The sequence below is a fragment of the Phaenicophaeus curvirostris genome, chromosome 1 (assembly GCF_032191515.1).
Source record: "Phaenicophaeus curvirostris isolate KB17595 chromosome 1, BPBGC_Pcur_1.0, whole genome shotgun sequence".
NCBI classification, from domain to species: Eukaryota; Metazoa; Chordata; class Aves; order Cuculiformes; family Cuculidae; genus Phaenicophaeus; species Phaenicophaeus curvirostris.
The window spans coordinates 40832693-40857284 of NC_091392.1; the positions used below are offsets into that span (position 1 = coordinate 40832693).

At 44.1% G+C, this 24592-nt stretch overlaps 1 protein-coding gene across 1 annotated transcript in view; it reads right to left on the reverse strand.

Annotated features, from left to right (window-relative positions):
- GRIN2B (glutamate ionotropic receptor NMDA type subunit 2B) overlaps positions 1-24592 on the reverse strand; it is a 218656-nt gene that overhangs the window by 156920 nt on the left and 37144 nt on the right. The window contains exon 3 of the mRNA XM_069854582.1: positions 22023-22451. Coding sequence (XP_069710683.1) covers positions 22023-22433 — 411 coding nt within the window. The 5' untranslated portion in view covers positions 22434-22451. The remainder of the gene's footprint in view (positions 1-22022; positions 22452-24592) is intronic.

The following is a 24592-nucleotide window of genomic DNA, read 5'->3' on the forward strand; positions in this document are numbered from 1 at the left end:
TTGGTTAGCAGCATTTAGCTGCTTTGGGGCTCTGATTCCACTGCTGACTGCCTAGCAGTTTCTGCCATGCCTGTGAAAAGCCTCCCTGGAGTCCATAAGGATCTGCTGAGGAGCTGGAGACACATGCATTATATTAGCACACAGAATCCAAGTGTACCGTCCCTGTACATTTTTTTGCCACACAAAAGCATGTGGATATTACACACACATACTGGACTGTAGTCTAAGCTTCATCTTTTTGAAAGCTCTCCTCATCCCCACAAGCTGTCTCCTGTGGGACTCTATGGCTGGGAAAATTAAAATTTTGTTTCCTTCAAATGTTGCGTCTCTGTTTTTCCTAAAGGCAGCTACAATTCTTTCTCTGTGATCTGAAATTGCAGCAATAATTATATTTCCTATTTTGCTCACTGGAGTTGACTGTTTTAGCAGTCATCCTGCAGCAGTAATCCATACATAAAGAATCATCTTGCATTTTTCAATCCAATTTAAAGGGAATTGTTTCTCAAGAAAAGCAAGGGGGTGAAAATGTTCCCCTCTGGCAAAAACTTCAAGTATTTGGGTATTACATGCAAGAATTTTACCTACCTGTCTTATTCATCACTGCATTTCACAAGCAGTGATTTAAATTCCTTGCACTTCTAGAGAGACGAAAGAGTCTCTTCATGTTACTTTTTCCTTAGTCCCCCCTTAATTCTCCCAGCCACTCAGAGAGAAAACTTCAGTTCCCTCTATCTAGATGATGCTCAGAGCACCAAGCGCTCTTGTTTTGTTCTCATTTTGTTCTGGGGCTATTTGTTTGTTCTAGACCAGGGGAAAGGATGCAGTAGAAATTAAGGCAAGGATGCAGTAAGAGGCAAGGGAATAATTAATCATTCTTGCCATCAGCTTATTCTCTTGGTTTGATTTACACAAGTTGCCTCAAAAGTTTTCTTTCTAATTATTTTCACTGAAATACTCAGAAGCCTTTAATAATTACATTTACATGTATAATGTAGCATTATTAATGTTAAACAAAACCTTTGGAATCCCTTCCATTCTGCAAGCCCCAAACCCTTTCAGAATAAATTATTTTCACAGTAACTTCTCCCAGAAACACACACACACCACTGCTATTTTGTTAAGTCCAGGTATTTTTTCCTGTTCCCCATTAATTTTCAATCTTGATACTCTCTAAGTCATAAAGATACAATGACAGCACAAAAATGAAGACGATGGGGCCAGAAACAGTTATGGTCAGGGCAGACATAAAATAAGGTGACTAGATTGTGAGCCTTTAAATCCTGTACTTTCCAACTGCTGAAGCTATCTCTGCATTCCAGACAGAGCAAGCACCTGAAATAATGGCCTTACAAGAAAGACAAGTTTCAGGACATCTCAGGAACAACTGAGAAGAAGAAAGCACTGAAAGTTTAGGAAGCAAAACCGTTGTTTCAGAAGCACCCCACCTCCACATATCCAAGTTTTCAGCCATCTTCCCATCTTGCAGCACCAAAACCTGCTCATCACCTGAGGAAGTTTCAGGTATATCTGTTGCAATTACAGCAAGTCTTAGGAGCTTTGCTTTGTTCTGTTCAATTGTTGTTTTAATTGGCTTTTCTACCTCCCAGGCATGCAATGATTCAGGCATCAATTCCTTCTACAAGACCTCTGCTGCATCCCCCTCTGTGACCCAGCTGCTGCTCTGCTCAGCAAACCAAGCTCACCCCAAGCCATGCCCCACACCTTGGCCTCTGCTAGTGGGGGCATACAGCTAAGCAGGCAGCACCAGCATGCCACAGTCAGGATGCTGTCGGTAACGTCAGGACACTTCCACAGCAGCTACTGAGCACATTGCAGCTTCTCAGACGTACAGGATGCACTCCAGGGTCAAAGAGTGCTAAACACCCACCCGCTCAGCATCACAGCCCAAAAAGCTTATGGTACACTTGCTAGAGGGAAGCAGCAAAGTATAGATCAATGACAATATAAACTGAAATTGCAGGGGGAAAAAAGAGTCACAGTAAGTTTTTGTACCATAAGGGCAATTCTAGAAAGTTTCCACATCTCAGATTCATGTGTCACTCTGGAGCATCATAATGCAACTCCACGGCATTACGGAAATTCAGGCAGGATGAGGACTTGAAGAATCCACTTGCAATGAGACCATCACCAACACTAGATCTGACCAGCTGTGGCTGATCTCGAAGCCCTTGTTCCAACACTGCACCACTCTTACTGAATTTTTTTTCCCTACATTCAAGGACCATGACCTCTCATTACACTGTCTGGCTCTTTCAAGAACAGTTTGGCTCCACCACCTTTGCAACTGCCCTTCAAATAGTGATGGGCACCTGCACCTCTTACCTACATTCTCAGAGGGCAGGGCCAAAACCAGCACAGGGCATGTTGTATCTGTATTAGGGCCAGCTCAATTAAACACTGCAAGTAATACTCATGGTCTACAGATCTTCCTTGATTCCACTGGAGAGTCTCTATTGAACTCCTTCCCCACAGGGATGCAGAAAAGGCAAAAAAGGTATGAGGACAGATGACAGAACGGGAAAGGTCTTCCTGAGAATCAGTTAAATAAATTACAATTCTGCAGAATAGCTGGGGGGAATATGGTAAGAACTTCTAAGATCAAGGGCTGGATAGAGAAGGTGAAGAGGGAATAACTCTTTCTCCAGCAAAAGAATGAGGGGATATCAAATGCAAATGTCAAGTGGCAAGTTTCCAACAAAGAAGAACTTCTTCACCCCATGAGCAGTTAGGTGGTAAAACTCACTCTCTCTCTTGGATGCTAAAAATGTGCATGGGTTTGCAAACACCAGGAAGGGTGGGTAAGTGGATGGAAGAAAAAAACATCCAGCACTGCTAAATACAAAGATACACTAACCAGCTTAGAAAGTCCTCGCCATAACTCATCGAATGCTTGGAGTATATTCTGAGGAAATATCACTAACTGATCTTCTATAATTTGTCGTTGGATGCAGAACACCAGGCTAAAACAGCTTTTGATCTAAACCAGTTCATACATTCATTACAAAAAGGTTTCTAAATTAACATTTACTGGACAATTTTATGTCTACAAGGACAACGTAGTGAAGTCCCTACAACTGAGTCAAACCAATTTACAAGTCCATCCACTTCTTTTTATTTAAACACTGCCTCATTAAACAGAATCAAGACTTCTGGCTTACTGAAGGGTTGCGCCTGATCACCCCACCAATCCAGTGGGGCATTACTGCCATCCCATGACAGCTAAAGACACAGAGCATCTGTGATTGAGCCCAAGGACTTCAGCCATGGCACATCACTCTGCAATGCTCTAAACTTCACAGCCAAATGTCCCCAGCGCCACAGTGTCTTTTCTGAAAAAGAGCAACACTATACCATGGCCAGGATGGAACAAACTTTGAGGCCAATCATCATCTCAAACAAAATTTGCACCTTCATTTCCACTCCAAACATTCACAATCTATTATTTCTGCCTTCCCTTGTTTTTCTGCTCTCTGTTATTCATGAAAGCCCTCAAATATACCACAAGGTTAAAAACTGATCTTGGAGTAGTAGTCCAATGGACATGGGGAAGAATAAGCAAGGAAACTTCACATCAGCCTTTTGTTACCGCCCGGATGACTAGAAAATGATGGATCACACTGCTCCGCCACACACCGTGTCACATCACACTGTCATGACAACACTCCTCTGGGGCCACGGATCTGTTCCCAGTCACTGAAAATACTCAGCCACCTGGACCTGCCCATTACAGGCACACCTCCATTTCTGTGAGTTTCTACTGCTGCCTGAGCCAACTCCTCTCTCTTCTTGCTCCCTTGGGTTGGAGGCATAGCCCATGGAAGACAGTTTGGCTGGGGGCATTCCTGTGTCAGACTAATCCCAGCTGCCACAGGGGCCCTGGGAGTCTCTCAGCAGCCAGAATAAACTGAGGTGGGACTGACTCGTGCTAAATTCCGAGCCAGCACAGGGAATATACAAGTGCAGAAGTGGTAGAAGACTACTTGCCTGCTTCAGCGCACCGACATTTACCAGGCACAGCTCAGTGTAGCCAGGGGACAAGGCCAGGCAGGACAATGCCCAGAAGAGACAGATGACTCCTATGGTTGCACTGCAGGTGCCTGCCCCACAGAAGACAGGACTTTAGGGATTCAAGACTATCTGAACAATGTGTGCATGCCAGCACAATTATGTTTGCCCCATGTTTATTCCACTGGCTTTTCTAGTCCTAAAATATATTTTAAGCTAAGCAGATCTCACCTCAGCACCCGTGAAGAGTTAAGGCAAGGGTGTACTGAGCTGGGAATAAGCATGCCACAGTCACACTGCCATTCCCTGCTAACCTCACCACCTTTACACCTCCCCTACAATTCCTCACCCTGATCCTGCAGCAGGTTCGTTGAGGAGCAGAAAGTTGGTCCTCACAGAGCCAGCACATGCCAAGCCAGCACAGGCTTCAGAGGAATTAATTCAGATAGGCAAAATCTGATCCCTTTCATGGAGCATGTGAGAGAGGAGGCAGCGCTCAGTACTTCAGACATCAAGGGAGAGTAAGAGAAAAAGAGATGAGAGAAAGCCTCACATAGAAAAGGCAGCAGGAAAAATGTCCTAATTTGGAGAGACAGGCCTCATTGCCATGGCAACCCAGAATCACCAGATACGACTTTGTACGTGGTGTTAAACGATTCAACCATTAAGGGAAAATTCTAAGGGGAAAATAATAATGGGGCTGTGGAAGAGAAAGTATTTGGAAACAAAGAGTTTTCCTCTGGGGGCACTTGGGCAACTGAAGTGAACCTTTTCAGTCTTAAGTTGCTTTCACACCCCCCTCCCATCTTTAGGTGCAGGCACATTTTTGTGTATTTGCTTCATTTCTAGAGAATGAGTCACTCCTTCCTCACTGCACCGCCTTCCCTCCCCAGCCTGGGGCTCACCAGCAGTGGGGTCAGATCCTGCCTCCAAGAAAATAGGGGGAGAAAAGGCAATTGGAGCCCCCATTACTTTCTTTAAAGCCTCCTACAAAGACCTCCCAGGACAAGGGAGAAACTGGGAATGCATGGCAAACCACATGGGGACAGTGCAAGGTGGCAACACACATCACCAAGGTGGAAACATAGTACAGCATTATGGTAGCCACCAGGAGCTCCAGCCTCCGTTCTGTGGCCTTGAGAAGGTACATACGGGATGTCTGCAAGACAGCTGAGGGCTGCTGAGCACATCTGGCCATGGGGTACACAAGAGAGAAGCAGCAGAGAGAGATACCCTCACTAGAAGTCACACAATGCACACATTGCTGGCTGAGAGAGGAAGATGCATCGGTGCAGCCATTAATTAATTATCTGATCACTGCCTAAGACCTCTCTGCCTGTTTTAGTCTATGAATTACTGTGAACATCGTGTCAAATCTCCTCTTCCCACACCCTTGTGTCCTTCCATCCTCACTTTTGGGGTACCCTCATCCCTTCCTCTTCACTGCTGCCCCTTATTGAACATTCCCATTCAGCAGGTCTCCTCATCCTTTTCCTTTCCCCTGGTACAGTTCTGCCACCTTACCTCAGCACCCGTAAGAAGCCCAACCCGTTCTGAGGGGGCTACCCCTCAGAGGGTGGTAGCCCATGGAGGTGGACTAGTACGAAGAATAATATTGCCAGGTGAGCAGCAAGGAAGGAATATTAGAATATAACTTTATCCTCTGGAGGTTCCCTCCTTGTAACTGAAAGAACAAATCCCAGGTGATGAGTTTCCAGAGAACAGTCCCCTACAGATTACTAAGTGCAAAGAGGTAAATTGATTATCACAATAAGATCCTTGTCACCTCATGTCTAACCTACTCATGTCAGGTCATTTATCTATCTAATTTATTCATCAAACAGAAGCAAAATGCTTGGCCAAAAGAATTCCTTGAGAGCAGGGATGCATGCAGCATGGAAGAGGACAGGACACACTTCTGCACAGGCACAGAGACATAGCCACGTATCTTCCACAAGCTGTTACCAGTTTCTAGGTAAAAACACTTCTCCCTTGCCACAGAAATCCAAACATGCCAAGCAAGAAAATCCTTTTCCTAGTATCGCAGTCTAGACTAGACCAGGAGAAGGGGAAATGAAAAAGCTAAACTCACTCCTCTACTACCAAACAAAAAAGCCACCGATGTTTGATTCGAGATTTGTGTATTTTATAGCAGCGGCACAGCAGGAGATGCTGGCTGGCTCCTGGCACTCTGAAAGCACAAAATGCTTCCTCACAGCTTGCACTGTATATTGCTGAGTATTATTACAGGCACATCTTAAGACACAGAGCAACACACGGCTGGACCAGTACAGTGACAAGTGAGTAACACTGTTGAACAGAAACGTGGCCCTAAGAACAGCAGGAGGCAAATACCACTCACAACCTCCATTTCTCTTCCCATGGGTCAGCATCAGATCATGTTTTTGCCAGCCTCTTTCTTGCCTCTAGCAAGAAGCTGCCAGGCACAGCTTCCGTTTAAAATAATTAAGCAGATGAAACTTAAAATCCACACATGCGCAGAAAAAAATCTTCCAAGGGAGCTCAGGCAAGGGCAGAGGGATCAGACAGAGTGAATGGCTGGGACAAGCCCTGGTGAAATGAGCCCTGTGGCCTCACGTCAGGACAGCGAAGGTTAATAGCACCATGGCTCATTGGTGGAGAATGGACCATGGGACAAGGAACAGCGCAGCCTGGTGAGGTCTCCAGCCATTCCCTAAATGAAGCTGTTCCACCATCTGCAGGCAAGCACACTTTGGCATTAAATATTTTGCATGAAGGCCTAATTAATGGAGCACAAAGTGGCTTATTAAATCTAAATTAAGAAACCAACTGACTAGCAAAAAAAAAAATACATCTTTGGCCAGATAATGGCTGCATCAAACATTTAGACATGCCCAAGACCCAGAAAAACTCACCTGGCAGATTGCAAATAAGTAGAAGTTTACTAAAAGATGACCATGAGACTTTCAAAACAAAAGAAAGGGAGGCCACATGAGTTTAGGGAGGCTGTCAGAAGACCAAAATTAGCAGAAAGAGAAGGCTGTCTGGTTCATCCTCTGTCCAGATCTTTCCCATCTTCTTCCACCTCAGCAGTGTCATCTCCTTCAGGCATGCACATATTTGAAAACTTTGTCAGTCCCATTTTAAATTATTTTGGCGTTCAGACTGCAACTGCAGGAGGTTATCCCATAGAACCAAGGAGAACTCACTTCACAAAGACATGTCCAAAATTTGCTGTGCACTTCCCTGCCCTGCATTTCATCTCATCACACCTTTCAGACCCTCCTATCTAATCCCTTCCCAGGCATTCAGCCCTTTCAGCACGTCTTCCTCTCCATCAAGGAATATATGCTTCTTTATTCTCATCTTCAGGATGGATCCGCCCCAGCACAACCAAGGCACTCGCTGGTTAGTGCATGCCCGCATCTCTTCAGTGCCACTTGAGGAACCCAAAGCACCACAGTGCTTAGCACAACGCTAAGAATAAGGCTAGACAGAAAGTTCATCAAACCCAAAGGCAGAAAAAAGTGAGGCAGAAAACAGATGTCTGCTTGTCAGTTATGAAGAAAACCAAGGTGCGATTCACATTTTAGGTGCAATTTTTACGTCTGTATTGAAAATATAGTTAAAGGCACGTGCCCTCCTCTTCCACAGAGGATACTACCGTAATAATCCAATTACTGCTGCTGTCATTAGGCTAATTTCTTTTCTCAAGAGACTTGTTTTTGGATAGAAATATTAAAATCTCCCAGCCTTGTGCCACATTCCCCTTCAAAATCTAAGTGATAGGAGCACACGACACTAAGCAACTGCCTGTTCATGACTATGTCTCGTTTGCTGCTGTGATCCAAGCCACCGTGGTGCAGCAGTATGAGTCACAGAGCACACACATGTGCACCAAGCACAAGTGTGAACCAAACGTCCAACCCTGAGAGACAGCGCTGCTCGCGTTACATGCTCGTCTATGTGCACCACAGAGCAGGACCACACTGGGGTGAATCAGAGTGAGTCACCATGGTCACACATGGCATGAAGCGTGAACACACTGTGTGTTTGAGACACACTGTGCATGGGTCACTTGCGCAGAAATCACAGCTCCCAAGACACTCTGACGCAGGCCTTTACCCACCTTCTGTGTGCATTTCTAGCTTGTGTTCTTTGGGAAACGAGGCTCTTGCAAACCTGGTCTGTGTTTGTGCATACATGAGTCAGGCTTCCCAGTAACTCCTGAACCTGCTGGCCAATTTCCACTTGATTTGACAAAGGGGCAGAGGACTCAAGGAGAATTAAATTCTTACAGAGCTGTACCAAATACAGCCTGCAACAGCACACAGTCCCAAAACTTTTATCTGGCCCCACAGCAGTGTGTATAATTCAGCCAGTCATCGTCAAAGGCTCACTGGGCAATCAAATAAACTTCATCCTGACCTGGAGGCATGCTTATTGTGGGCAGCCCCTGTACACACAGCCCCAGGGGGCTAGCTCCTGAAAAACTGAAGCTGCTACAGACACATCATTTATTTTATTAGTTTAAATAGGGCTGTGGGTGAAGAAATGAGATCCTTTTAATGACTCCAGTCCTCACCACTGGGGGAGGATGAGTTCAGCTCTCCTAAAATCTCTTTACACAGCTTACATTCTCTCCTCTGTGAACTCTCTGGTGTCTACTAAGGGCTGAGCTCACATTACAGTCTTAGTATATAATTCAGTTAAAAAATCAATAAACCATAAGATGTGAATCCATTGAAAACAGGATTCATTCATTTGAGAACTGTCAAAATTACTTGTTCCACTGCCCTTCCACACACTCTGTCTTCTCAACAAGCCGTTCCAAAGTCAGGTCATGAAATTCACTTTCAAGGATGCCAAATAGTGGGGCCAGAGGGCTGAGAAACAAATAAATCATCTAGTGTGTATTTATGAAAGTAACGATGGACTTAACGTGTCCATTCAGAGAGACAATATGAAAGGCTCAACTTTCAGAAGGTGGAGATGCCCAAGCTTTTTTTTCAAATTTGGCCTGTCTTAACCTGTGTCACGCTGGATGTCAAATGAGAAAGGTACCTATAAGACACTGTTTACACTCAAAACAATTTAGCCTACTTCTTCGAATGCCATCGCTTCCTGAGAGGTGGGCAGAGCTCATGCAGATACCAGGTGTCCTGCGCCTGGCAGCTTGGCAGGCAGTTCCACATGGAAAAGGCACTCTACTTCACCAGCCCTGATGCCACCTGTTCCCAACCCTCCCACCGCCCACCAAGTCCTGTTGCAAGGAGGAACAGGCTGAGCCTGGCCCACAGCCCACACTGTGAAGAAGCCCAAATGGAGCCAGGCAACTTGGAGGCACAGAAGGCAGGCAGTTCTGAGACAGGCATTCTCCATACGCCATTATCTAAAAAATGACCCATTATCCAACAAGAGCCCCACTCTTCACCTCCTGAGTGACTGCCTCCTTTGTTAAGAATCTGGTTTTATCTACAGTACCTTCAGAAAAGGATCATCTTCCTGAAGTTTCTCCTGAGCTCACTAGGTGGTTTGTGGGGTTTTCTTTAACTGTCTCTAGCAGATAACTAAAAGATACTGGTTTTGCTAACCATCAGCTTAGTGCATCCCCTGAAATAAAGTGCACACTCTCCTCTGTCAATCTTCTTCCATACTGCATCAGCAACTGGACATTCCCTGCTCCCTGCAAGTCTTCATGAACTGGAAGTGATGAAAACATTTTATTTCCAATGGGGAGATTCTCACCAAGAGGAGGCCTTCCCCTTCACAGGGAAAACTCATTTATTTCAAGAGGGTCAGAGCTACATGCAGCCAGTTGCAACGAAGAACATTTCTGGATCATAGCAATTTTATCTTGCGCTCAGCCTTGTGCAACATGTGGGAAGCCTATGATTTGATAGGCTTAAACAGAAGTAAAGACAATAAATCCCACACAGATCTCTGACCTTTGATAAATGCAAAGAGCTGGTTAATGTAACACACCAAACATTGAAACTTCAGCTTATGTAGGTTTGTATTGGAGAGAGCCCCTGACAGCCAGGAGCCACAAATCCTCATGACACATCACATCCTCACGGGCAGCTCTGCACAAGAGCACAACATAATGCTCCTGGCCAGGTCCCCATGGGCACAGAGGCCCCATTCCTTAGCCCAAGGGGAGCAACCAGCAACATGCAAGGCTGTGACAAACCTTTCCCCAAGCTCCATCGCCCTTTACCCATTGGTCTGTGACATGGTAGATTGTGTTCAGCTGCGGTGAGAGGATCTTCAGCTTGTCAAGCTGGTGATGTGGAGAATGGTATTAACTAAGTAATTAAATCATTTCTGTAATTACTCTCACACAGCTATAAATAATGTAAGCCCACACGATCTCTATGGAAGCCACAACAGTGAGAGAAGAGAAGGTGAGTGATGCAAATGGAAAAGGAGAAATAATAATAATAATAATAACAACACTTAACATTTATACAGCACTTTGGATTTTCAAAGCACAGTGCAAATAATAATTAAGAAATGGGTAGAATAACAGACAGGAGAGGCTGAGAGGAAGGGAAGTGGAAGAAGGGAGAGTAGGGGAAGAGGGACACAAGTGGAACAGGATTTGAGACACAGCAAGGCTGGCAGCCCATTAGACTTGCTGCCCAGCCCCATGGCAGGGCCATGTTGTGTGGCTTTTCATCCCACACCTCCATAGTGCTGCAGCAAGCAGGGGGTAAGGACACAGCTGTGTCCACAGAAAGTGAGCAGCAAAGCAAGTGGCCTAGCAGGAGCCAGGACAAAGCACTGCATTGTATAAGAACACACCTGGAGGAGCTGGTAGCTTCATCACAGAACATCCTCCTCGTGGCTTTTGTCTGTCCCCTCCATTGCAGAGGCTTGACAGTGACCATGCTGGCCCCAAGCCAGGCAGCTAGCAGATGAAGGGGCTTTCCACTCCTGAGTCCTGCTTGTTCAGCGATTCTGCCACCCCCGACCCTCCGACTCTTGCTCCCATGGTATGCCAGGCAGCATTGTCTTCACAGGCATACCTCCTCCTCCTTCCTCTCCCTCTCCACTTTTTCCTACTCTTCATCTCTTGCTTCCCACCTATTTCCATCCCCTCCTACCCATCTCAGGACCTCTTCCAGATGCTCCCCCTCTGTGGTGGCTCCTCGTCACACCCTGCACGCCCTCCCACCTCGCCCATGCTCCAGCCCCAATCTCCTGCTGCGCAGTGCATTCATCCTGGCTGGATCCCACCAGGTCCCCACAGGACAGCTCCAGCCCGAGAATGTCCTGTACAGCCTCCAGGTCCAGGTGCACTTCTGAAGCACAGCTTGCAAGGGCAAAATCTTTTCAAGATACATGGCAAACACCTAAAAAGACTCAGCTGCACATACAGTATCTCATGCTTATAAGAAGGTCAAAGTTGGGGCAACCAATGCAGTAGTAGTAAAAGGATGTTTCTGGTTAAAAGTTCTCTCCTGCCAAGACACACACTCCAGACTCCTGCCTTCACTCTGAGTAACTGTGGTTGTCAGGCAGAACCTCTGGAAGAAAATGTGCCAGCACTTGCAAAGTGGGAAAACTATGTACCTTTCTGTGCTGCATTTTCAGAGAGAGTTGCTTTATTTTGCAAATAAATGGTGAAATAAATTAATCAGCTTGAGGCATACATCTGGCATAGGAAACTTTGTTCAAACAGTCATAGTCCAGCAAAGTTATATGAAACACCCAAGAGGATCTTACAGTGAGGAATACTGGGCAAGCTTATAACAGACAGTACTATCAGCCCTGCATATAATAAGCTCTTCTGCATGCCACAGCTATTCAACCACCTCTAATGGGGGTTACAGCTTCTCTTCCCGGTGTCCAGATTTTCACATCAGGCATTGTATTTACTTCAGCTAGAAAAATCCATTAATTGCTCCCTAACAATTAAGTAGCCTTTGCCTTTTGTAGAGCTCAAAGTACTATAAAAAACATTGCCACTATCTTCTTGCAAAGGGCAAACTGTTGTAGACAGAAGTTAGCAACTTTCTCAAAGTTATGTTGTATAGCAGAGCTGTAGCAAGGACCTGTGTCTACCAGATCTGCTTGATTCTGCTGACCTTTTAGATCAGTCCTCCTAACTGTGTATGCCTGCCTTTTATGCTATTTTCAAGCTCATCTTTAGACTCTCACATCCTTCACCCTTTCTTCCCCTCTTCCACTGATACATACATTTATAGTTATTACCAGGAACCTCATAGATACAGAGCTTGAAGATATTGCCAAAGCACAGAGAAAAATTACCTTGACCGAGTCTCTATGGTATTTTTTTTCAGTCTCAGAACTTAGAATCACAGAATAGAATCATAGAATAACCAGGTTGGAAGAGACCCACCAGATTATCGAGTCCAACCATTCCTATCAAACACTAAACCATGCCCCTCAGCACCTCATCCACCCGTGCCTTAAACACCTCCAGGGAAGGTGACTCAACCACCTCCCTGGGCAGCCTGTTCCAGCGCCCAATGACCCTTTCTGTGAAGAATTTTTTCCTAATGTCCAGCCTAAATCTCCCCTGGTGGAGCCTGAGGCCATAAACTTGCTTCAATCAAGCCATCCTCTTCTTCCCATGATCCTAGATTCAGGAGCAGTTTACCTGTCCATCTCTTATCTTGTCCACCCTCTTTGTCCTCCACTCCAGCTATATAACACATTCTCCAGCACTTAGTTTAGTCCTGCTTGAAAAAAGCTGAAGCAACGTGCTATCCATACTCTTCCCTAAGGAGACTAGAACACATCCTAATAAAATTCAGTGTCTGGACTTTTTTCTTGATACACATACATATCATTACACATTATCATTTAACATATCCACAGTTTCAATACAGGATGGGGGATGATGTGATTGAGAGCAGCCCTGCAGAGGACTCTGGGGTGCTGGTAGATGAGAAGCTCAACATGGGCCAGCAATGTGCGCTTGCAGCCCAGGAGGCCAACCATATCCTGGGCTACATCAAAAGAAGCATGGCCAGCAGGTTGAGGGAGGGGATTCTGCCTCTCTGCTCCTGTCTTGTGAGACCTCATCTAGAGTACTGTGTCCAGTTCTGGAATCCTCAACATAAGAAGAATATGGAACTGTTGGAACGGGTCCAGAGGAGGGCTGCAAGGATGATCAGAGGGCTGGAGCACCTCCCATATAAGGACAGGCTGAGAGAGTTAGGGTTGATCAGCCTGGAGAAGAGAAGGCTCTGAGGAGACCTTATAGCAGCCTTCCAAGACCTGAAGGGGCAACAAGAAAGCTGGGGAGGGTCTTTTTAATAAAAGCATGGAGTGATAGGACTAGGGGGAATGGCTATTAATTGGAGAGGGGCAGATTGAGACTAGACATAAGAAGGAAATTCTTCACAATGAGGGTGGTGAGGGAGTGGAACAAGTTGCCCAGGGAAATTGCAGGTGCCCCATCCCTCAAAGTGTTCAAGGCCAGGCTGAATTGGGCCTTGAACAGCCTGGTCTGGTGGGAGGTGTCCCTGGCCATGGCACGAGGGCTGGAATTAGATGACTTTAAGTTCCCTTCCAACTCAAACCATTCTATATCATAATGCACCATTTAACATTTTTACTCAACTTTACCTTGTTGCTCCTACTTCTACTTCTGGCAGCTGCGTGAAACATTATTTTCTCTAATCTTAGTCTACCTCTATTCATCGCATACATAAATCAAACCCTGACTCATTGTTCAGCCAATCTACAAAATGAACATATAGCTGTTTCAGCCTTTCTTCATATATCAGTTCCTCCAAATGCTTAACAGAGCCACAGACTACAATTATATCTTTTTTTCTGTACCCTGTTTCTTTCCAGACGGTGTATATGTAATTCCTTTAACTTCCTTCATAATCCATCCCCTCCAAACTTGGTTAATGAGGCAAATAAAAGGCAAAGAGAATAAGAGATTCCCTGGAAAGAATTGTTTCCTCTGTCCCCGTGGTTACTGGGGAATGACACGCAGATCTAAAGCAGCAGCATCGGGCAATTTCACACACAGTGTTTTCAATTTCATTTTGAGGCCAGTTTAGGGTAGGGACAAATTTGAGTGTAATTAATTTAGATTTTGTGAGACAAGTAACCGCTTGGGGTTGTAATAAAGGACTGCCTGCTCCAGAATGAAGAAACTAATCTCCTTGTCCGGCTGGGGATGGCACAAATTGATTTAGTACTTTTGTGCTGGGTTTTTTGTTTTGAAGAAAGAGTTTTACAGTAATGGTTATAAATAACTATGGGTCAGATCTCATCAAGCTCCCAAATTTTCTTTAGTGTAATGCTTGCAGATTTGGAAACCTACCTAAATACGATCAGTGTGAAAATTAAAGTTAGAAATCTAGCAAGAAAGAACTTCTTCACAAAAGACCCAATATTTGCTGGGTCCAAGCTGGGTGAAAATCAACCTTTTTTCCAAAGGTATTTCAATACTTCCATTTCCAGGTAGACAATGGCAACACCACATTTAAACATTAGTAGAAAAGAGGTTAATTTAACTTCTTTTCCCCTCAGGTAGGCTGCAGCAGTTGCATTTACAGCAAGGCAAGGAAAGGTCTTCTGTCACTGGAAAGAAAACATCACCATAACAACAGAAGAAAACTAACACTCAGTACTCCTGGAAGAAGACTTCTATGACCCAAAATAAAGCAGTTTATAAATAGATACAAAAGGCTGATGTAAAGGAATCAGATTTGAGTTTTGCTTGGCATTTGTTGTCTGGGACAACTTCTGCCAAGGGAAGGAATCTGCACCTCCATGTAGGCAGCTTCTCCTTCATGCACCTACCCCTGCCCCAATACTGCCATTACTCAAAAACAACCCAGGGAGCCTTGGCAGGGGCTGAGCCTCACCAGGCTCCCTCCAAGTTTTCTCCTGCCCTGCCCTGTGATGCTCAAACTCAGATAGTGCCATCAGGCTTCAGGTGTCCAAGGCTCTGCATCTCGAAGGCTCAGGGCAGGTACGAAGCGCATCCTGTAGGAATTATTAGAGGAAAGTAATGAGCATAATTCATCGTTGTTTTTTTTTAATGAAGGATTTCTTGTTGCCTTTTATTTTTTAAGTGACAAAAAAATTAATCAAACTCTGCATTTTTTTCTTGTGACTCTTGAAAGTAATACCCAAAAAAACCTGAAGGCCTTGAAACAAAGTTCCTCCCAAGCAAATGGGAGATAAAGTAGAGGGAAACTTCAAAAACAAAAAAGTGACTATTTTAAAAGTATAATTAATAAAAGAAACAATACATTTCTTTTAAAAGTCATTTTTTCATTGAAGTAATATTGACGAGAGCACTTGTGCTCTTCTTTAGAAAATGAGAGTTAACATTGAAGGATTTAATGACCCTGGGGAGAGGTTAAAGCTCTTAAAAGTTCATTTCCGGGTTTCTTAATATCTGAGGGATTTTATGTGCTGTAATTTATTTGTACTGTATTAAAAACTGTTCTAGGGAAATTCTCAGATGTTAATTAAACTCCACAGAAATACACTACCTGTATTCCCTTGCTTTATAAGAAAAACGTCATTTTGTACGGATGGATTAGACACAGACGTAAATATAACTTACAGATCCACCTGGCCTGTTATTACATGCGCAAACTCAAGGGAAAAACAACATTGGCATACAATACTGGCTTTTATTTTCTATATCATTGTGACCTACCTTTCTTCTCTCTCCCCAACTTTTGCAGCAGACTCTTAGTCTGAAGACACATGATATTTAGTTCATCATTTGTGAGCTACACAGAGCTTTCATTTGGCAGCAAAAGGAAACTAAGTATCAAAAGCAAAAGAAGTGTATTAATCATGTCCTCAATAACATTAATAAAAGCTTGCAGGGAAACTGCTGATTTTTTTGTGGTGTTTTTTTTTTTTAATCAAACTCATCTTTGCTAATAACTAGATTAGTCTAAGAAACGTTTAAACTATTAGTATTATTCAAACACAGTTTCAGAGAAATTAAAACACTTTGTGAAATTACATGAACTGCATATAATTTTGCTTCAGAGGGAAAAAAGGAGATAGAAATCTTCTAACATTGAACTGTACTCTTTCAACATTTGCAGATCAAAATGTGTCTTTCACCCCCCCGCCTCCTTCCAAGCAGCATTTTGTTTGGAATTTATTTCACATCAGTTCATAAAATCCATTCAAAGGAAACTTTTTTTGGTTTGCCTTTTTTTTTTTAAACTGAATTTCCTTCACACAAGGGCTCTAAATATTTCAGATGTCATCCTGTCATCCCTAATGGTAATGAAACAAATTTACATCTAAAAAAAATGAGGTTTGCATTCCCCATGCATCTCTATTATTTAACCTTTGGAAACCTGAGAGTGAAAATGCTTTCCTTTTAATTACAGATGTTCTGCTTTTAGCAGCACTGTCCTAGTGTCTTTGACTTTGTCCTGGTTTCAGTGTGTATCTAGGTGCTCAGCTTATCCGAGTAGTTTTGTCTTCTCTGTACCTGCAGCATCACTTTGCTACACTATGACTAGCAGCTAGTTTTCTTTGCTGGCTCTTTACACCTATCATCCAAGTCTGGATTTGCTCTCCACCAAAACATCAGAGAACATCATTGCTGCAGAAGCATGACCCAGGCATGGAGTGATCACAGCAATCTTCAGCATTGAAAGAGAGAGAGAGACATGTCTTGAAATCTTGACAGGAAACAAAAAGAAACAGGACAGGGATTTATGAAGTGAGATAGAAAGGTGGAGGGGGAGAAATTCCAGCTTTGTTGTGAATGGGGGAAAAAAAAAGAGTAAGGTAGTGAAGGGAATAACATAAAAGCTAGATCTATGCTGCATGAGGAAAGGAAGGACAATCTGGCCTAGAAAGGACCATGGATTTTACATTTCAGTTAGTTTTGTGCAGCTTTTATACAGATTTTATTAAAGGCACAGCCCAATTTAATAGATCATTCTTTTGTGCAATTTTATTTCCATCATTATGGCTACACCATGTGGGCAAGCCCTGGAGAAAATAGCAAGGGATGCAGGGACAGAGGAGAATGATTTTCAACCGGAAAAATATAATCTTCACTTTTTTCTAGTATTTTTCCTGGGTTCTGGCTGTGCACCATTGCTGCACTATAAAGCTGCACAGAACAAGAAGCTTTGGCAAAATAATGTGACTGGGGAGAAAGAGCAAGGGACAGTTCCACCAAAAATGATTGTCACCAGCTGTGCTATAAGAGAACCCAAGGCATTTTCTGCTCTTACCTCTTCTGCTTTCATTATCACCAAGTCGACTTTTTCTGTTATTTTAGAAAATAAATAGTTTGTCATTACAAAACAGACCAGTCAGCCAAATTATGTGTTCATTTTTTAGGCAAGAAGTTAAATCTTTCCCAACACAGTAAGTGTCCTAAATTGGAACAAAAATTCCCTCTGCTCTTAAGACGTCTATAAATGTACATTGTTATTGTTTGTTCCCTTTCTGTGACTTCTCCTTTACATCCTAGTTCTGGCCAGAAGTTAAAGTATAATAAAGAAAAGCCCAGCCCAGTTTCCATTCTCAGATCTGCAAACACAAGATATTGGTTTGTATGTTTATCTTGTGAAGCTTGGTTTGCAGCCTTGAAGGTTTTCTTCTACAATCAGTCTCTTAACACAGAGCATCCTCATCTGTCAGCTATTTCCACATTGTGACAGCACCAAATTTCTGCTTTCAAAGCAACTGGGAAGAAAGAAGAATTTATTCTAAACACTGAAATGGGAGCAGATATGCTCACCAGTCACGAGTGCATTGCAGTCCCCTGGACAATACAAACTAATGCTTAATATTGGGCAACATGAAGCTATAAAAAGAAAGGTCAGTGCAGCAACTTCAGGCAAACTCAAGAGACCAGAAAGCTTCAACAAGCAGAGTTCTTGCATCACAAAAAACTAGCACTGGTGGTGGTGCACATTTCTCTCCTCTCTACCTCAGCTGTTCCAGATCAAACAGATAATCAGCAACCCGTGCTGTTCCCTTTCTTATCAGGGGTCCTGGTGAGATGATGCTATGCTCCTAGTCCTTTTTCAAGGTGTCAGCACCAAAACAAGGACCAGATGCTTCCTTGTAGGGCTCAAACAGTGTGGACACTCTTCTGCCCAGTCCCACAGCTGCAGGGCTTGCTCCACTGAGATGCGTTAACGCGGGTGCTATCAGATCTCCTCAGCCATCACTCCCTGGCCACCCAGCCCCAACAAAATGACTGCTGCAGTTCTCACAGTTTGGCATCACTGCTGGCACGCTCATCAGAATCTAAGGGGACTGAAACTGGCTGTGACAACACTCCCTCAGCAAAGTAGTTTCTCCAGAGCTTGAGTGCGGTACATCATGTGTCTGTGCTTCACCGTTTTCCTGGAACTAAACCCAGATCGCATTGTGCACACAGATCATCTGGTCATTTTCTTCTGATACCAAATTAGGCAGAGATTAAATGTAACACTTTGTTACAGCTAAACAGGTGAGATTAGAAACAAGAGCAGGGAGGAGAGAAACAGCAAAAACATATGCAAATGAGCATACTTATTTATCAGAAGAAAAAGGCAAACCACTGGGAAAACAAGAAGATAAAAACATTATCTACAAAATCCAATCAATGCAATATTATAATTATAAGAATTACAGGAACAAACTTTTTAGCAGGTGCTGTTGCAACAGGAAAAGTGGTAATGGCTTTATATTCAAAGAGGGTAGATTTAGACTAGATATAAGGAAGAAATTTTTTACTGTGAAGGTGGTGAAAAACTGAAGCAGGTTGTACAGAGAGGTGGTAGATGCCCTGTCCCTGGAAACATTCAGGATCAGGTTTGACAAGGATCTGAGCAACCTGATATTGTTGGATGTCCCTGCTTATTGCAGGAGGCTTGAACTAGATGGCCTTTAAGGGTCCCTTCCAACCCAAACTATTCTATGATTCTATGATTCTATGATTAAAGAGCGTGAGCCTGAACAAAACAGTCAGGAAATCCAGATGTTACATTTCCAGCAACATAACTCCACCTTCTATCTTACACCTGGGGCAGGATTCATGGCATTTAACTTGAGGCATCGCGAGCAAGTCAGCGTACAGCCTTCTTCAGTAACCAGTAAGGAGACATGGGACTATGCAGCAAGCATTTTGCTGCACCTTGAGGTAGGTGGAATTAATCGCCCTCAGGTGATGCCTCCTTCACCACTGATTGCAAGGATACCTAAAGCTCCAGCTGGTAGGTAGTAAACTTCCAGATGCACGTTAACTGAGGTGAAACCAGTCTGGGTTGCACATTATAAAACACTTCTTTCTATACATACAAGGGAGAAAGAAAACTCAGACTTGACTTGACTCAGACTTTTTTTTTTTTTTGCCTGGTCTTTTATGTCTCAATTTACCAGCTTCAACGCATATTACAAAGCCTTTTTTACACAAGGGCCCAAATTCCCTCCCAGACACACTTATTAAACCCTCATTGAGGGTAAAACAGAATTTCATATGCTGCTCCAGGGAAGGTGGTTTGACTGAGCAGGATTTTTTGCATTAACCTCCAGAGAAGAGGTGCTTATCTGCCACACTGAGGCATTAGTGGTTTTTAGCGTTCTTTAGGTTTGCATTGGCACTACTCATCGCAAACACACAGGGAGCATAACGAAGCCATAAGTGCAGGTCTGAACCTGTGAAATGCCGAGCAAGTTTGATCACAGCTGACTGCTGTGGGTGTTGAGGGGATGCTGAAAGAAGCAATCTATGCCTGCAGGATCAAACCCCAGCCACACAACTCATCTGCAAAGAACGTGATTAAGAGTCACTAAAAGCAAAGCCTCTGTCAAACACCTCTGTGGAAAATAGATTGTTTAAGGACTTATCAGGCTGACTGCAGTATTTTTAGTAGAATTTCAATGTATTTACTCTCTACCATACTTTAATTCAATTCATCAAATAAATATTATCCATTGAAGATTATGCACTTGTGAATCAGAAGCTGTAAAGGTCAGCTTTTTCAATTCATATTTAAAAGAAATCTTGGCCTTTCCTAAAACCACAGATCTTTGTATATAACCTGCTTCTCCTGTCTGCAAAACTACAAAAAAGGGAGTTTGATAAAACAGAGGTCTCCGTTCATAAGGCTTCCACCTTTGAGCTCACCGTGGGCTGCCTGCCTTCAAGAACACTCTTTAGAAGTGAGCCAGTGGGGTACATAGGGCAGTTGCAGGAGATCCTGCCTTCCCAAGGAGAGACTAGAGACAGGTAGAAAGAAAAATCTGTGCAAAGTTCAATAGGCCAAATTTCTCTTTGAATGCCAGCAGCGTAAATCTGATCTAATCCTGCCAAAGGCAATAGGGCTATGCTGGATTTACACTGCAGGAATCTGAAATCAGAATTTGGCCTGCCATGTTCAAAGTCACAAGGACCTATTCCCAGTGCTTAGGAGGTCTGGCATCAGTAAAATTTAACACTTGTTCAAAGAGAATGTAAAATGCCACCGTAAGTGTGAAATGCAGCACTCAAGTAATGCTTCAGACCTGTTTTACACAGACTTCGATGACCGTGCTACGCAGCAGGCAGGGGAGCGTTGAGAGGCAGCATTGTTGCCTGACTGTCCTCCAAGACAGAAAAGCTTCACTGTGGTTGGAATGGGGCAGAATGACTTTATCACATGTGCAACTATTCAAGTAAAGAGAGAAAAAAGTGCCTGTGATAATTTTATTCAATGATTACTTTAGTTCAAAGGTTTATAGGAGAAAATAACACTGCATATTAACTGTATATTATTTGGCCACTGAACGGTTGGTCAAAGAGTGAGGAAATAATCTGTGATTAACTTATTCCCATCTACTCACCCACTATAACCTGCACTTCATTATTTATTTACAAGGTAAATAAAACAGAAAGTGCCTGGATTTCTCAGCCCGCTAGATCTCTTTCTCAGGAAAAGCTGCCATAGTACCCAGCTTAATTGTCCCCTTTCATTCAGTTAGACCCAATTCTGCCTACTTAAATGTCTCAGATTCATTTAAGAGTGACCTGTAAAAGAAAATGTCCCTATTTACTTCTTTGCAATGCACAAAGTGCAGTTAAGAGTGTCTTCTCTATACACGGGTAAGCCCCAACTCTGTCTGGCTCCACACCTGCAGAGAAAAGGGCTTCCCCTGGATGTTCCCACTGGGTCACAGCAGCCCAGAGGCCACTGTTAGCCACACTAGCTGGCCAAATACACACTTGGGTGGGAATTGCTGGGTCTATTGTTTCTCCCAGGGGGAAGACTTGTATCAGGTGCAGCTGCACCCCATGAAGGCTCCCCTAAGCTCAGTTATCAGCTGGCCAAAGATGCTGCTCTCTCTGCACCTTGCCTTGTTCATAAGCAGTGGTGGGAAAGCTTGTTTGTGTAGTAATTCCCCAGAAAACTGTCTGGAGCTTGAGAAAACAGTGAAATGTCAGTGATATGAAGGAATAAAGTAGTACAGTGGAAACAAGAACAACTTGGCTGGACTGGTTCAGACTGGCTAGTTGCTTTAGCTAACACCTATTTAACTTCAGGAGCTAATGAACACTTCTGAGAGCGGATGGCTTTATTAAAGATTCAATTATTTTCCAATTAAGATGTAAGAGCTGTATTAAACGTCCCTGAAAATACCACAATGTCGTCCAGCTGCATGCAGGAAAAACCCAGCTAGCATCCTTGGCTCTTCTAAGGTAAAACACAGGCAAAAATAAAACCTTCAAAAAAATAAAAAATCACAATTGCCAGGGGCTCTTTACCCTTCCTAAGGAACAAAAAGGCTAATTCTTTCGCAGCTCTCTTCTACCTGCTCCTTTCCCTCCTCGTTTTTTCTCTGTTGCGGATAATTCCACATGATTAATAGGCTCTTCTCGGTGGTGCTACACACAGTTAGCTCTTTTAATCTCTCCTTGAATCTGAGACTCTTTAATCCCCCAACCCTTCAGCCCCATGAGACTACACCTGGGGATCACAGAATAAAATATTTCTTTCTGTTTTAAGTTTTGATCTTCAGGTCTGCAATAGTAGGAAGCTCAAATTTACCTTATCTGCCATGATCATAGAGGAGCCTCCATGGATGCCCAGGATGGGAGTGAGGGTCTGGGCAGAGATGAAGTCCAGGATCTGGGCAATGGCTTCCTGGTCTGTGTCATCAGCAAATACCACCCCCTGAATCTTCCGGTCTGACATGAGGTCACAGATGCGAGTGATGATGCTCTTGGGATCTGTCTCATTCATGGCCACCAGCTCCACCCGAGGCACCACTGAGAGGTGGTGGAAGTCATCTTTCTCGTGGGCATCTTTGATGGCCACTTCGTCTGAGGTCCCAACCAGGATGACCGCAATGCCAATGCTCGGGTGGCTTTTCTGGGCATGGGCCCCGCTCCCAGTTGTTGCGAGGACTGCCAGCACCAGCCAAAACCTTGGAGAATAGCACTCCACTCTGGGCCTCATCTTCAGCTCTTACACTCCCTGAGTGAGGAAGAAAAAAAACAAAAAAAAAGGAAAGTGGGAAAGTAAGAGAAAGGGAAAGTGATTAACTGACAAGTCAATCATGCACTCACCTTCCAAGGTGGATCCATTGATATTCCTCAACCACTAGCCTTCCTCCCACCAGTCCTTCTTTCCCGATGCCCAGCCCCTTAACTACATTCAAGGCTCTGTTAGAGTCACAGGATTCAAATCAGTCTAGCCCATACTTGAGTCTGGAGTCACTTCAGAGAACAGCTGTCAGCAGAAGATGGGATCATGTCATCTCTCAGGTCTCATGTCACACTGAGACCCAAGCCAAAAGTGAGAGAATTGTACTTCAACAGGTGATCAATTGCCTTTGTGAAACTAATTGCTTATGACTAGCCCACATCTGAGTGCTCACCCTCAACACAAAGCAATTACTAGTGTTTATTATCAGTTTGGCATTCTGCAAGGGCAAGGCCATTGGATGTCTGTGTGTATCCATTGCATGCAACCTTCCTACCACCTGGACACACACACACCTCCAGTCTGTGGTACAGTCAGTCATATGCCTTTCACCTATACAAGCTTCATCTCCTTTTGAAAAGCCAAGAATACAAAATTTCCCAGGGGGTCATGGCCAAAACTGGATTACTGTAGTGTGGGGAAGACATTCCCTCCAAACCCATACGACAGCTAATAGTAGGCAACTCCCCCTGAGAGGTACCAAGGCACCCATCTGCCAACCAGACCCATTCTCTAGAGAAGTGTGCTGCTTTCAGGGGCCTCGTGTTAGGGATGTCACTGAGAGACTACCCACCTTCACACAGTCCGTTATTATCCACTGCAGCTGCTCCATGTGGGCACCAGCAATACACCCAGAAGAAGTCCGGGGTGTATCAAGAAGGATTACAGAGCCCTGGGAGCAACTATAAGGGACTCTGAAACGTGGGTAGTTTTTTCATCAATTCTCCTAGTCAAAGGCAAGAGGTTTGAAAGATGAATCTGGCAACTCAAGAAATGGTTACAGGACTGGTGCCACAGCCAAGTGTTAGGCTACTTAGACCGTAAGATTTGTTTTGAGAAACTTAGTCTACTGGGCGCTGATGGGGTCCATCTGTCACAAAAGAAACAGAGCCTATGACTTGGCCAGTCTGGTGAAGAGGGCTTTAAACTAAAGTTGCTGTGTCAAGGAAACCTCAATCCATCCCACTCCTACCAGTTTGATGTCAGTGCCAGCAACAGAAGCCCAGAGCCTGGAGAAGGATCACAGGTCAGCAGAAAAGCACTTGAGGAGCAGCACAAAGGAATTCCAGCTGATCCAGCTTTTTTCTCAGTCTTCACTGGCAAGGGCTCAAGCCACACTGCTCAAGTCACAGAAGGCAAAATCACGGACTGGGAAAACAACCACCCACTGTAGGAGAAGATCAGGTGCAAGACCATCTAAGGAACCTGAAGGTGCACAAGCCAACGGGACCTGATGAGATGCATCCATGGGTTCTGAAGGAACTGGTGGATGGTTGCTAAGCCACCATCCATCATATTTGAGAAGTCATGGCAGTTTGGTGAAGTTCCCACTGACTGGAAAGGGGGAAACATAACTCCTATTTTTAAAAAGGGAGAAAGGAAAGATCCAAGGAACTACAGGGCAGTCAGTCTCACCTCTGTGCCCAGCAAGATTATGGAGCAGATCCTCCCGGAAACATGTGCTGAAGCACATGGATCATAAGGAGGTGATTGGTGGCAGCCAGTATGGCTTCACAAAGGGCAAATCGTGCCTGACGAATCTGGCGCCTTCTACAACAGTGTTACAGCATTGGTGGATAAGGCAAGAGAAACTGACCTTGTTTGTCTAGACTTGTGCAATGCACTTAACACTGTCCCACACAACGTTCTTGTCACTACATTGGAGAAACATAGATTTGATGGATCAACCACTTGGTAGACAAAGAACTGGTTGGATGGTCACACTCAAAGAACTTGCAGTCTGTGGCTCAATATCCAAGTGGAGACCGGTGGCAAGTGGTGTTCCTTAGGCATTGTTACTGGGAACAGTGAGGTTTAACATCCTTGTCAACAACATGGAAGGTGGGATCGAGTGCACCCTCAGCAATTCCGCTGATGACACCAAGCGGTATGGTGCCGTCAACGCACTGGAA